This window comes from Podarcis liolepis (assembly GCF_965112155.1).
Source record: "Podarcis liolepis genome assembly, chromosome: 7".
Taxonomy (NCBI): domain Eukaryota; kingdom Metazoa; phylum Chordata; class Lepidosauria; order Squamata; family Lacertidae; genus Podarcis; species Podarcis liolepis.
In genome coordinates this window covers 58,470,979-58,485,319 of record NC_139561.1, presented here as the reverse complement: position 1 = coordinate 58,485,319, position 14,341 = coordinate 58,470,979, and the positions used below count along the sequence as shown (strand labels likewise).

Sequence of the window (14,341 nt, the reverse complement as noted above, 5' to 3'; positions counted from 1 at the left end):
GTGGCAGAGGCCCCTCTGTCTTAGGGAGTGAGTGATGTGTGACCTTATATCCCTGTTCCTCCAAGGAGTTCAAGGCGGTGCACATGGTTGCCCTTCGATTTTTGTTCTCACAGCAAACCGGTGAAGTAGGTTAGGCTGAGAGGCAGTGACTGGCCCCAGTTCACCCAGTGAGCTTCATGGCTGAGTGGGGATTCAAACCCTGGTCTCCCAGGCTGTAAACCGGCACTCTAATCACTGTATCACACTGGCTGTCTTTTATCTCCTCTGTGCCAGTAGCAGATCATCCAAACCTAAGCTCATGGTTTGTACACCCCAGACAAACTGTAAGCCGGAAACTGAGAACGCATTAGGACAACACAGTAAGTGAAATAATTGCTAAGCTGACAGCAATTGTGATCTCCTTAGGGAGTCCACACAGTTGGGTTTGGCATTATAAAGTGGGTCATTCAGTTGAATGTACATGGGCAGAGCCACAAAACACATTCACCTGCCCATCTCAGACCAGGTTGTCTAATATGTTCTTTCATGGATTGGTTAAGTCCATTCTTTGCTGCTCTTCCTTTTTAAAAATTGGGGCTGTATGTGTCATCCCAATTTTGTGATTTTGCTGCCTGCAGTGTTAGAAACTGAGATATGAAAGCTAGGAGCTAAATGGCACCTTAAACCTAGGTTATGGGAGCAACAACAGAATGTCCAGGTGCAATTTGTTATAACTTGAATACAAAGGCGTAAATGAATGAACTGCAGCTCAAATATTCTGTTCACTTTTCACATGGTCTAGTCCTTCCCCTGTTCACCCCCCCCCCCAAGATTCTTAAGAGGGTCACAATGGCACTGTATTGAAAATAAATATTTTGGTATTGGATTATGGGGCACAGGCTCTAAACAGCTTACAGCGTGACTCCTCAATAGTACAAGGTTGCAGTGATAGAATGGTTTGCCGTGCTTGCTGAATGCCATTTTTAAAAAATACACAGAGCTTTGTAAACTCTATTTTTGCTGCTTATCTGTAATATCACACCAACCCACCTGTTTCCATTTAAAAGTTAAGTAGGAAATAACATTATCAATTTGGAGAAAGGAAGAAAAAAACCACAGCAATATAAACATGTTCAAGCTAAATTTACAAATCCTTTATTTAAAAAAGAAAATAGGGACTTCTGGGAAAGGCGATACTGCTGTCCAAAACCATCTCCATCACCTAAAAGCTTGAAAATCTGCATTTTGGCCCCATATTTACATGCTAAACTTTATCCTAATATTCTTCTAGACATGCACACAACCCTATGCACATGGTACATTTATGCAAACAGGAGGTGCTCTCAGAAAGTGTGGGGCAGTACGAAAAGTTACTACCCCTACACACAGCAAGTTGTGTTTCCTTTATTGTAAGGCAGCTACACACAAAACTGTAGCTACAGAACCTGTGCAAAAGTTTTCAGAGTGCAAAAGGGTTGTGGGCAAAGGTCTCTTCCACCTCCCTTCGTACAACACTAATACACCTCCTGCCTCTTGCTATCAGTAAGACAAAAATATAGTAGCATCCACATTGAAAGAAAGGAAATTAAACTTACTTAAATGTTTTTTGGAAACTATCCACCATGCTAAGTGCAAAATTATTCATGGGGTAATACAGGTGCCTGAGAAACGAACTTAATACTCCCTTCCCCTCAGTGGTAAGAAAGCCAGACAGAGGAGACAGAAAACTTCCTTTTCACTCCAGATTCAACTGCCACGGATCTGGAAAGTATATCCCTGAAAATGTATTTTGATGCACAATTTCCTACATGAATCTCAGAAATCTACACAATTTTTTGCAAGTTCTTTTACCTCAACACATTAATAAATCGAACTGCTAGAGACATTACAGAACATCCAACAGGCTTTAAACCAAAATTCTTTTTTTCTTTAAAAAAAAGTTGCATCTATCATTTTTTAAAAAACTGTGTGCAAGCAAAAAAATAAAAGGGGTGGGGAGAAGCAAAATAACCTGTTTGTTTGGAAAAGGCAATTTTTGTACAGGGTGGTTTCTTGTTTCAGAGTCTTAAATTAAAAGATACTTTGAGAAACTCTAGCAACACAGCTGCGATATCAGCTGGGCATCAAAAGTGACCTCGCTTTCCTAGCACCTTCTGATTAACCCAAACCATTTGAAAAGCAACAGTTGGCTCTACTTCAGTGCCCATAACCATCAACTGAGTGTGTGTGAAGTTCACAAATTAACATGACTAGCCAAAGGCAGCAGATTTTAAGGCAGTGAGAGGCATCGGGGCAGCAATGCTTCAGTCCACACAAAGGATCTGAGGCTCAGCTGCAGAGAAAGGTTAAGTCCACCCCCTGATGGGCTGTCAGGTGGATTCTTCCTCCTCTTCCTCCTCATCCTCCTCCTCTGCCTTCTGGTCCACCTCTGAGGTATCTGATGACTCATGGAGCAGAACATACTCCCTGCTACTGAACCCAAATTTCAGGACATCCTTCTCTTTCAGTTCGTAGTAGCGCTGAGGCTCAATGCGCTGGTTGTTCAGAAATGTGCCATTGCCTGAGCCAAGGTCAATAATGTAGGGTTTTACCTTCCGGCCCACTGTGCCATCAGGGCGGGTGTACTCCACAAGCCTTGTAAGAAACAAGAGATTTGTACTGATTAACAGCATAATATATGGGAGCCCAACTTCGTTAAGATTTCTCCCAGCTTCCAGCATCCCACAACAACCCTGTGGAGCACATCTTAAAACATAAAACTTCTTTGAACATAACTGACAGCAGAGACCTGTGTGCTTATTCAGGAAGAAGAGCTATTTAGTTGTGACTGCTTTGCTGCTCAAGGAGATCAGCTGTGGCCCTTTCCACCTTGAAAAATTTGTAGCTGCCCTAATCTTTAGTGGAACTATTGATAATGAACTTAAAGCCCCATAAGGTCTGCTCTGGTTTTAAACCTTCAATATGCCCCATAATTGCAATTTCTGATCACTCCCAGTCCTCACACTATTCAGCATATCAGGAATGGGGAATAGGAACCACCCAGTGGGCCAGATCCTTAGACAGCAATTCAAAGTCATGCTCTTACGACTGTTCTGTCAGCACAAATATTTCTGCTTGCCAAGTACAGCTTGGCAAGCCCCATGTCTCCTGGGTGCTGCTCTGGGGGGTTCTCCTGACCCTTAAGAGATCTGGAGGAGGCATAGGGAGGGTAAGCTCTGTTGCACTGGCTTCCATTAGTTTACCAGGTTTGTCAAGGCTGGCCCTTAATTCCCCCACCCTCTGCCAACGTCATAATACTGCCAGATGACTGGCACATGCACATGTTGAAGTTCAAAGGAGCATGCCTTCAAAGGGACTTGCTGTAACCACTGATTGGCAGTCAGAGGGAGCTCCTTTGAAGTCATTCTCAAGAAAGTGGTTTGGGTTCAAGCTGCTTTCTCCATAAACAAAGCATTTCCCCCTCTGCAGAGAAAAAAAATTCTCTGTTCCAAGAAGGTTTGAATCCACACCCCTTCCTGCAAACAATGCAAGTCCCCTCAGCTATGCTAGGGAGTTCCTATCAGCACCAACAAAGAACCTGCTTGCAAAGGAACAATTGGGGGCTTAAGTTAAATCCTTTATAACCGTGTCTATACCTGCCCCACACTTCACATCCTCTATGTAAGGCCAAATGGGGAGCAGGTGACTGTAGTCTGTGGGGAACAGTTTCATGGACCAAACTGGGACCTGTGCCAGGCTTAATTAGGTCCTTGGGCTAGAAGCTCCCCGACACTTGCTTGGGACTTGTTGCTTGTTTGTCCCAAGTTGAAGGAATTAGAAGGGCTTTACTAGGAGACAAGGCTGACATCAAATTGCAGGCAAGGAGCTTTAAAGCAAGGATACTTTCTCAATAGCGACATAGTGTACCAGGAAAGAGGAGCTACGGTCAAAACGACAGCAGATGAATGTATTTGGCATAAATTTGCTGGAGAGGGGTAGGACAACATGGAGGTAGCAATTACAGGGCGTATTTATCAATAAAATGATGTATCCAAAGTCCTTAATACTGTCTCTTGCTGTATAGATCCCAGTCAGTAAGTGGGGAGTATTAATAGCTAACTTGAAACTTAACAGCTACTCATAGCTCATAGAGGCTCCTAAGCAGCTACATATCCACACCCACACCTTGGCCAAGACTTACCGGTACTGAAAGACAGCGTGTTGTTTTGAGCAGGAGGGGTGGTCAATAGGGATATCAGCAATGCGCCGGTGCCTGCCCAGCAGGTAGGCACTCTGCCTGTGAATGTACATAACTGGGAGAACCTCGTCGTTCTTGAAAGGATACAAACGCCACCGCTTCTTGGGGATCCGTGCTTCTGGGGGCTCGCTGTATTTGATCACGACACCACGGAACGTATTGGAATCCTCCAGAAGTGCACCAGACAGTTCAAAGCTTGGTTTCTCTTTATTCCCTGGCTCTTTGTCTGTGCTGTGTGACCCCTCTGCTCCTGGATTCTCTTCGTCACCGCTGGCTTCTGCCTGCTCCCGGCGCTCCCGACGTTGCTCATTATATAATTCCCTCTGTGCCTGCTGAACCTGGAAGCGATGACCGTCCCTCTCCCTTTCGTGGCCCCCAGGCTGATCCCGGTGGGGCTTCCTTCGGCCAGAATGGTCCCGATGTCTGTCTCGGTCATTGCTTCTTTCCCGCCTGTGGCCCGGCTCAGAGTGGTCTCGATGTGGACGCTCCTCATGCCCCCTCTGGGAGCGTTCTTCTCGCTCCTACATTAGGGCAATAGCAAAAGGCAAGTTTTTAAAAGTTCTGTTCATGAGTATAAATAAGTAAAATGGTTTCGGCTTTTCATATATTTTCTAAAACTGTAAAACTGTTATCACAGCATGCTGAATTTAATAGCCACACTACAAGGTCTGTTTGGAAAAATTAAGCTATTGCACAATCTAATGGCAGTGCTAGTGTTTGTTTAGCTTTTTTTTTTTTACACCAGTAACTTTTGTTTCCTCAAGTTGTCCATACTTGCTTTAATCCCAAGTGTGCAATACAATACAAAGCTTCTGTCAATTTTATCTGATATGCCCAGTTACCTGCTTTACTTTAGGTATCACATGATGCGGACTTCGGCTTCTTTTCTCTCGGGGGGATTTGCTTTTTTTGTTTGAGGACTTGTTTTTTCTTTTTGACTGTGACCTTTTAAAGATATGAAACCAAGGTTAAGCACATGAATTCCCATCAGCAAAAAAAGGCACATGCAAGTCAACACACTTGATCCACTGTGGTCTGGTATACAGCAATTCAGAGGTGAGAGTGGGGCATCAATAAGGAATATATACCCAACATTTGCAGAATCATACAAGGCAGCTTAAAAGGTAAAGGTACCCCTGCCCTTACGGGCCAGTCGTGTCCGACTCTAGGGTTGTACGCCCATGTCACTTAAGAGGCCGGGGGCCAGCGCAGTCCGGAGACACTTCCGGGTCACGTGGCCAGCGTGACAAAGCTGCTCTGGCGAGCCAGCGCAGCACAGCACACGAAAACGCCGTTTTCCTTCCCGCTATAAAGCGGTACCTATTTATCTACTTGCACTTAGGGGTGCTTTCGAACTGCTAGGTGGGCAGGAGCTGGGACCGAAAGACGGGAGTTCACCCCGCCGCGGGGATTCGAACCGCCGACCATACGATTGGCAAGTCCTAGGCACTGAGGTTTTACCCACAGCGCCACCCGCGTCCCACAAGGCAGCTTAAATAAAGTTAAATCAACAAAGTACAGAAGATAAAAATGCAACCAGGAAGCATAACAAAACAGGAAATAAAGCCAACAACTATTTAAAGAGACAGCAGGTGACACAAAGACAGGGGGCTGTGAGGGCTTCCTGTATCTTTCCACTGTCTGCAATTCCTCCTATGCTTAAGCAAGACCTGAGGTGAAGGCCAGTGGGATAAGGAGACCTTCACAGTTGAGGGGGCATACTGTACCTGCTGGGAGTTGCAGTGCAAAACATCTGGAGGGCACCACGCCGGTGAAGGCTAGTATGTGTAGCACCACTCTCACAGTCAACAGGTGAAACTCAGTTTCCCTAATGTGTGTTATCTAATCAAAGCCCAATGCCACTACAGAAGCACTTAACCCACATTTCCCATAATTGTCATTCTGCCCTATCTCACCTTCTTGCAAAGCCAGTCAAGCCAGACTTGAACAGGAAAAAGTTGCCCGGAGACCATTGTATTGTTTGTTGTCTTCATATCCCACCTTTTTTAGGCATGGAGCTCAAGGTGACAAACATGGTGCCAGCTACCCTGTGAGGCAACTTAGGTTGAGAGAAGCCAGTGGCTGGTCCCAAAGGTCACCCAGGGAGCTTCATGGCCGAGCGTGGGGTTTGAACCCCGGTCTCTCCCATGTCCGACACTCTTAATCAGTACAGCACACCGACTCTCGGTCCTTCAAGGCTCCTTTTTATAAGGCAAAGGGCAAATAAAGCGAGTCGGCCCACGGCCTCGCGCCCCCCCTTCCCCACGGAGCGCCAGTGGAGGAGGCGGCGCTGGGCCGGGCCCCTTCCCCTCACAAGACACAGGAGCTTCTGAGCCCATCCCCGCCACCCCCGGGCATCATCACCTGCCGGCCCCCGAGATCCCCGGCGGCGGCGAGTGGCTTCCGCGCGGGCTCCGCTTCCGCCGACGCTGCGGCTCCTCCATAACACCGCCGGCCTCTTCTCCTTCTTCTTTTCCTCCCGCTTCCGCTTCCAGGTCGTTGCCGGTGTCACTATCGAGAAATACTTCCCAGCCAGGCTCGATGCCGCTCTACCTACTGTGCGCTCTATGGTTTGCCCTGTGAGCGGAGTTGTCTGGAGGACTAGTCGTGGTCAGACGCCCCCTGACGGCCACTGATAAGACATTTACTTAATCATGCAGTGATGCCTAAACTTGGCCCCCCCAGCTGTTTTGGGACTACAGCTCCCACATCATCCTTAGCTAACAGGACCAGTGGTCAGAGATGATGGGAATTGTAGTCCCAAAACAGCTGGAGGGCCAAGTTTCGTCTTCACTTAATGGGTTCATTTATTGCTTTTTCATAACAAACGAGAGAGAGAGCGAGAGCGAGCAGGAAGCTCCCCCCCCCCCAAGCCGTGTGTGAAGCGCTGAAGCGCTGCAGACGGAGGGAGGCGCGATAAATACGGAATCTATCACTGGGGGAAAGGAGATGCTTCTCAATCATTTCCGAAACAGCTCTAGACGTGACTCAGAAGTGAGGCTCGCGACTGCGGGGCCGCCACGTAGAATGCCCCGTCGCTTGTGCTCGCCAGCCGCGCCTAACTAAGCTCACAGACTTCCATGCGATTTCCATGACGGGCAGGGACAGTCGGGGGCGGGGGTTGAAAACAAGGACAGGCTCATCCTGAGCAGGTGACCGCTCCGCTCCTCTCTCTCCCCTTCTCCTCTCTTCCAGTCCCAGCCTCAGGGATTGCTAAGCTGCTTTGCAGGATAGTTTTCGTGTGCAAAGCAAAATAGCAAGAATACCCGCACTGGACTATGTTAAGAAGGATTCAAGCAAGAACAACCCCGTGCTTAGCCGGGAGCGGCTCTTCTCTGCTTGCCTCTCGGGAGGAACGGGGCAGCGGTCCACGGTACCCGGAAGTCGGCGCAGGTGGCGCTACTCTCACGGACCCTTTCGGCTCCTGCGTGTCTCTAGGCTGCCGTGTTGTAGATGGAACGGTGCTTTTCTGCGCAGGCGCGGGCTGGAGCGTGTCATGTGACTGGGCTTCTTGTCCGAGCCCGGTCGCCGTCGCTATGCCAACCTTAGCACAACAGGTCCCGGGGCGAAAGCCGGGCCCGCCCGGAGGAGGAGAGGAGCCACCGCCGCCATCATGATTCCGCCCGCGGACTCCCTGCTCCGCTATGAGACGCCGGTGCTGGTCAGCCGCAACACTGATAAGCGTTCGCCCAAGGTACGTCCCGGGGGGATGGCGGCTGGGTCTGAGCTCCGTGCACGGAGCCCCTCCGCTCACCCCAGCCAGCCCCGCTCCACTTGCCTTTGTCTCCGTCTTCGTCTCCTCCTCCTCCGCAGGCTCGTCCGCTGAAGGCGAGCCCGCAGGTGGGGCCTCCGCCGGGGCCCGTCCCGACGCCGAAGGGCAAGACCCCGCCGCCCACTGTAGACGCCACCAAGCAGCCCGAGGAGATCCTCAACGCCATCCTGCCCCCCAGGTGAGATGCAGGCTCTGTGAGTGGGTTGGGTCCGAAACCAAGTGGCTCCTGGGCAGGGGCCTCTCGACTCCCCCTCCTCCTGCTGGGGCCGGAGGGGCAGCTGAGCTACCAGTCCTGGAGGGCTCCCCACCACAGTAGAGGCCAGCAAGGAAGCTCTATTCTTTATTGGGGGGGGCGGGTCCCCGTTCATTCCAGGCATGGCAAGCACCCACTGCCCAGCTACCTCGCTCTGCATGAGAAGAAGTCCACATCTTCTCTATAGTGGCAACAGCAAAAAAAAACCTTCCTCTGCAGATGCATGCTGAACTGACAGCTTTAGAGGGTTATAAACATCCACACCCACCCAAATACAGCTATACCTCATGTTACATCCACTTTATGTTATGTTCTTTCAGGTTACGTCCCGCAGCGACCCGGAAGTACCAGAAAGGGTTACTTCCAGGTTTCGCCGCATGCACAGAAGCACAAAATAACGTCATGCTCAGAAGCAGCAGGTCACAACCCACCCATGCGCAAATGCGCCGCTGCGGGTTGCAATCTTTTCATGTTGCTAACGGGCCTCCAGAACGGATCCCGTTCGCAACCAGAGGTACCACTGTACTGAGCTGCGGCTCCATCCTGCAGTTACAGGTCTACTCACAGTGCACTCAGATCCAAGCAGCTCAAGGAGTGGAGGCTACAGTGTTCTTAACGCCCTTGGACATGGAGCCATCCATTCCTCAGCTTAATGTGGATTATGAACCCCTCCCCCGTGCCCCCTTTAATTCCCCCTCCTCCACGGGCATAGCCAGGATTTCTATTAGGGGGAAGGCTTTGTGTTGGGGGGACCTCAGTTAAGTATTTTTATTGATTTATGGGGTCAGCTGCCCCCCACTTGTCTATGCCCATGTCCTCCTCTACATGTTTTCTTCCAACTACTGCTGTCACTCACTTTCTCTTCCCTAAATCTGGAGTTTCCCTATACAACTGATGTAGCTCTTGTATTCAAATTTTCAAAGCATGCGAATCTCTATTTAGGGAGGACTAGGTATGGGACCCCCGGGACGCGGGTGGCGCTGTGGGTAAAACCTCAGCGCCTAGGACTTGCCGATCGTCAGGTCGGCGGTTCGAATCCCCGCGGCGGGGTGCGCTCCTGTTGCTCGGTCCCAGCACCTGCCAACCTAGCAGTTCGAAAGCACCCCCGGGTGCAAGTAGATAAATAGGGACCGCTTACTAGCGGGAAGGTAAACGGCATTTCCGTGTGCTGCGCTGGCTCGCCAGATGCAGCTTGTCACGCTGGCCACGTGACCTGGAAGCGTCTTCGGACAGCGCTGGCCCCCGGCCACTTAAGCGAGATGGGCGCGCAACCCCAGAGTCGGACACGACTGGCCCGTACGGGGAGGGGTACCTTTACCTTTAGGTATGGGACAGCAGTAGTTTGAAGAGGACACTTTAGGTTGGGAATGATGGAGGCACGAGGAATTCACAATCCATGATAAACTGAGGTCTGAACAGGCTTTGGGTTGCTGTCTCCTTTCTAAGATTTAGAAGCCACTGGAAATGTCTCTTTCATTCCCAAAACATAAAGTGAGCCTGCTTGGTCTCCTTGAATCCTAGCCTCTCTCTGCTTGCTTTGGTGTAGAGAATGGGTGGAAGAGAACCAGCTATGGATCCAGCAGGTGTCGAGCACCCCCAGCACACGCATGGATGTGGTGCATCTGCAGGAACAGCTGGACCTCAAACTCCAGCAGCGCCAGGCCCGTGAGACAGGCATCTGCCCTGTGAGGCGAGAGCTGTACTCCCAGTGCTTTGGTGAGTGAACAGAGCCAGCCCTCTCCGCATGCACAATCTCATCCAGAAAATGAGGGCATGAGTCCCAGGTCCTCGTTTCAATGATTTGTCACATCCTCACGCCCAGTTCTAGTCCTACACCTCTTCCAATTAAAATACAGTAGCACCTCGGGTTACATTACCCTCGGGTAACGTAAACTTCAGGTTGCAAAAGTGGCAAACCTTGAAGTGTTTTGCCGCACACTCATGCGCAGAAGCAGTCTACTGCCACGCACATGCATATAACAGTGATCCTTGAGTTGCGAAAACCTCGGGATCTGGCCGGACCTCTGGAACAGATCCCGTTCGCAACCAGAGGTACCACTGTCACACACTATAGTGTTATTTCCCATCCCACCCTCACCCCCAAAATACACCCCTTTCTGCTTATCCATTTCTTTTTAACCTGCCTCCTAAATAACTGTAGTTCATCTTCCTAGGAAAAGCCTCCCTGATCAACTTTGTTGCTGCTACAAGTACAGCTTTGAAACCTAAGTTAGAGCCATTAACTTGCTCGCAAGCTGGAACATCAAACACTGAAGAATTCTTGTCCTTTAAGGCAGTCATGAGTCCCTAGCTTCCAACCTCTGGAGGTGGGTGGGAGAAAGAGCATCCGTCCAGACTTTTCCCATGCAAAGCCTCATTTGCAACTCTTCCCTTGCAGATGAGCTGATCCGAGAGGTGACCATCAACTGTGCAGAGCGGGGGCTGCTGCTGTTGCGAGTGCGAGACGAGATCCGGATGACAATTGCTGCTTACCAGACCCTGTATGAGAGCAGTGTTGCCTTTGGCATGAGGAAGGCACTGCAGGCTGAGCAGGGCAAGTCTGATATGGAAAGGAGAGTAAGTGTGGAGGCCAACATCTCCCACCGCTGCACGATCTTAGTTGGGGAGAGAAAGGCAGAGTTGGTTTGGGCCTCAAAGCTTCTTGGCAAGCATGAAGTCTACCACTTGCTTATAGTTGTGCAGATGTCGGTGTGCAATGCATCTTATTGCAACTTTGCAAAGGAGAAACATCAGCTCCAAGGCTGAGCTGCCTAGGGTGAGCAAGCCATGGGAACCACCTGAATAGTAATTACTGTCGCACATCCTGCCTGCTTCTATTAAAGGTAAAGGTACCCCTGCCCGTACGGGCCAGTCGTGTCCGACTCTAGGGTGGTGTGCCCATCTCACTTAAGAGGCCGGGGGCCAGCGCTGTCCGAAGACACTTCCAGGTCACGTGGCCAGCGTGACGAAGCTGCTCTGGCAAGCCAGCACCAGCGCAGCACACGGAAACGCCGTTTACCTTCCCGCTATAAAGCGGTACCTATTTATCTACTTGCACTTAGGGGTGCTTTCAAACTGCTAGGTGGGCAGGAGATGGGACCAAAAGACGGGCGCTCACCCCGCCGTGGGGATTCAAACCGCCGACCATACGATTGGCAAGTCCTAGGCACTGAGGTTTTACCCACAGCGCCACCCCCGCGTCCCTGCCTGCTTCTATTAGGTGACAGTAAAGACACTTCCATGAGGCCTGGAGAAGTAACACTGCACTTCTTGTGGCCACTCATTAACCTGGTGGGTCTGTTTTTTGCTCCAAGATTGCAGACTTAGAGGATGAGAAGCGGGACTTGGAGAGGCAAGTGAATGAGCAGAAGGCCAAGTGTGATGCCATTGAGAAACGGGAACTTGAAAGGCGGCAGGTGGAAGAGAAGAAGCACACAGAAGAAGTGCAGTTCCTGAAACGAACAAATCAGCAGCTCAAGGTTGGTTATAGGGACAGGGGCTGGATTGGTGCATAAAGAAACCACTCTTTCTTAGACATCCAAGTTCTGTTGGACTCCCAGCTCCAGTCAGCGATGATGGAAGTTACAGTCCAGCAAATTCTATGCTCCTAACAGGATTCTGCGATTAGACTTTAGGAGCCTTCCCGCCCCATCATCTATTGGTTTCTGACTTTGGGAGGGTTGCTACATCTTTCCTGCTCATCTGTTATACACAGGGCACACACCCAGGTTGATTTGGTCAGGCCAGTTTCTAGCTCCCAATTTACATGGCCTCCCAGTAATGTATGTTTTGTTAGAAAATACCAGAGCCTGGTTTTATGTAGGCATGTCCCTAGTCCTTAACCTGGTCTGGAAGGCCAGAGTCCTTAATTCTAATCTGTTAGCCATATGCTAATCAGCAGTGGTATTCTTAATCAGAGGACTTAAGACTTGCTGAGAGGATCAGCTATGTAGAAAGTTCAACATGTTTCACTAGTAGTGAGGGGCATTATTAAGGGTCCCAGAAGTGCAACTGTACTCTTTAACCTTAGTCCGTCTGATCAAAACCAGATCATACAGAGCTGAGCACGTCAGTTGACAGGGTGGGATATTTCACCAAGTTTCAAAGGGCTACTTATGGGAAATCGAGGCCTGTTTGAATGCTTCACAATGGGTATTGTGTGCTTAGAAGTCTTGTTTCCTTCCACCTGTCCCTTAGGTAATTTAGGGGTGTTATGATTGGGGTGGAGGGACAGAAAACACTTTCCTCTTACTAAAGATTTGCCTCCTTGGTGGAGCCTGCTTCTGGCATGCAGGGAAGAAAAACCAGCAAGAAAATTGGATGTGGCCCCCAGTAACCCTTCCTTGTTCAGTGGCAGCCAGTGGTGTTTTTTTTCTAATTGGGCATCCAGTTGCCTCTAGTCACTGTTGTGAGCCTGAGTCCCAGAAATGATGTTCATAGCACAGCCCTCAGACAGCCAAGGGCTTCACGGCCAGTCATGAAAGCAGAGAATGCAAACCACTGTTACAGCAACTTTGATTCAATTTCCTCTTTAGTACTTTTACATTATGAAATGAGACTTTTGTAGCCAGGAAACAGTGCCAACTCTCCACTTTCTTCTCATAAAGCAACAGACTTCCATGCCAAGAATGAAAGAAACTTAATTTATAAAACATGGGATGAGGAATGCAAGAACAAACAACACCCCCCTCTCCACTCCAACTTGTTTTAGCCCCCAGCACTGCAGCAGCCTCCAAGTGAAGCAGTGGATTGTTAGATGTGCACCTTCTGGCAAAAGTGAGAGACTAATTAATTAGTCTGTATTTTTCTGCTTTTCAGGCGCAGCTTGAAGGCATCATTGCACCAAAGAAGTAGCGGACCTTTCCAACAGCCCAGGGCTGGAGAGGGGAGTGCCTCCTGAGTGGCAAACAAAAGAATATCTTCCAAGAGTTCTTTAAAAAAGGTTCCAGAATTAATTTGCACCCCCCTCTCTCATCTGGATCAGCTCCCCTTCTCTGCTTCTAGTGATTTCTCAGCTTGCTTGGGATTTGCCTCACCAGTTTACCCTAACTAGAATTTTTTTAAGTATTTTTTTATGTAGTAGTACTTCAGTTTGTTATTACCAGGCAAGCCTCTGCCCCGCAGCAGGACAAAGGCTCTACAAAGTCACATTAAACTAAACAATTCTGAAACTTGGTCTGTTTGCTTAATTGGCATGAGTTTCCTTGATATTTAAATATCCAGTCAACCTCTTTAAAAACATAAAGATAAAGGTACCCCTGACAGTTAAGTCCCATTCACAAACGACTCGGGGGTTGCAGTGCTTGTCTCGCTCTACAGGCCAAGGGAGCTGGCGTTTGTCCACTTCCACAGAGTTTTTCCAGGTCATGTGGCCAGCATGACTAATCCGCTTCTGGCAAAGTGCATTGAAACGCTGTTTACCTTCCCACCGGAGTGGTACCTATTTATCTACTTGCACTGCGTGCTTTCGAACTGCTAGGTTGGCAGGAGCAGGGACCGAGCAACGGGAGCTCACGCTGTTGCGGGGATTCGAACCGCCGACCTTCCGAGCGACACAGTGGTTTAAACCACAGCGCCACCAGCCTGCTAAATCAGGCCAGCATCCTGTTCTCATAGTAGCCACCCAGATGCCCCAGTGAAAACCCAGCAAGCAAGATTCCAGCACAAGAGCCCTCTCCCCTCCTGTGGCTTCCTGCAACTGGCATTCAGAAGCATTGCTGCCTTGAACTGTGGAGGCAGAGCATAGCCCCCATGGCTAGTAGCCACCAATAGCCCTCTCCTCCTCCATGCACTTGTCTAATCCTCTTTTAAACCCATCCAAATTGGTGGCTATCACAGCTTTGTGTTTGGGCAAGTTCCATAGTTTAACTCGGGAAATGAGCAGTTTTACTTGCTGCTGCTTCATTTCTTAATTTCCTAGCCAGAGGTTTAACAAGGTCTGTTTGCTTAATTGGCATGAAGCAGAGCTAACTGATCCCATCTCCTTTTATGGCAGGTTTATTTATTTACATGCAGGTATGTGCTCTATCAATGATTTGTAGCTCCAATTACAGAAGCATCTGCAAGTTCAAGGTTCTATATAAAAATTTCTCCATCTGCC

General features: G+C 49.3%; 2 protein-coding genes across 2 annotated transcripts; one reads left to right on the top strand and one right to left on the bottom strand.

Annotated features, from left to right (window-relative positions):
* Positions 1 to 1,111: 1,111 nt before the first annotated feature.
* On the bottom strand, positions 1,112 to 7,575 carry SNIP1 (Smad nuclear interacting protein 1). Its single transcript, XM_083511673.1, has 4 exons — positions 6,581 to 7,575; positions 5,059 to 5,161; positions 4,160 to 4,737; positions 1,112 to 2,613 (listed from the first exon to the last, which is right to left on the bottom strand). The coding sequence occupies exons 1-4, from the start codon at positions 6,658 to 6,660 to the stop codon at positions 2,349 to 2,351; spliced, it is 1,026 nt and encodes a 341-aa protein (XP_083367799.1). The 5' UTR covers positions 6,661 to 7,575; the 3' UTR covers positions 1,112 to 2,348.
* A 140-nt stretch (positions 7,576 to 7,715) lies between these two features.
* Positions 7,716 to 13,412, top strand: DNALI1 (dynein axonemal light intermediate chain 1). Its single transcript, XM_083511688.1, has 6 exons — positions 7,716 to 7,910; positions 8,030 to 8,166; positions 9,788 to 9,957; positions 10,640 to 10,818; positions 11,556 to 11,720; positions 13,060 to 13,412. Exons 1-6 carry the CDS (start codon positions 7,830 to 7,832, stop codon positions 13,093 to 13,095), a joined length of 768 nt encoding a protein of 255 aa, XP_083367814.1. The 5' UTR covers positions 7,716 to 7,829; the 3' UTR covers positions 13,096 to 13,412.
* The last annotated feature ends 929 nt before the right edge of the window (positions 13,413 to 14,341 follow it).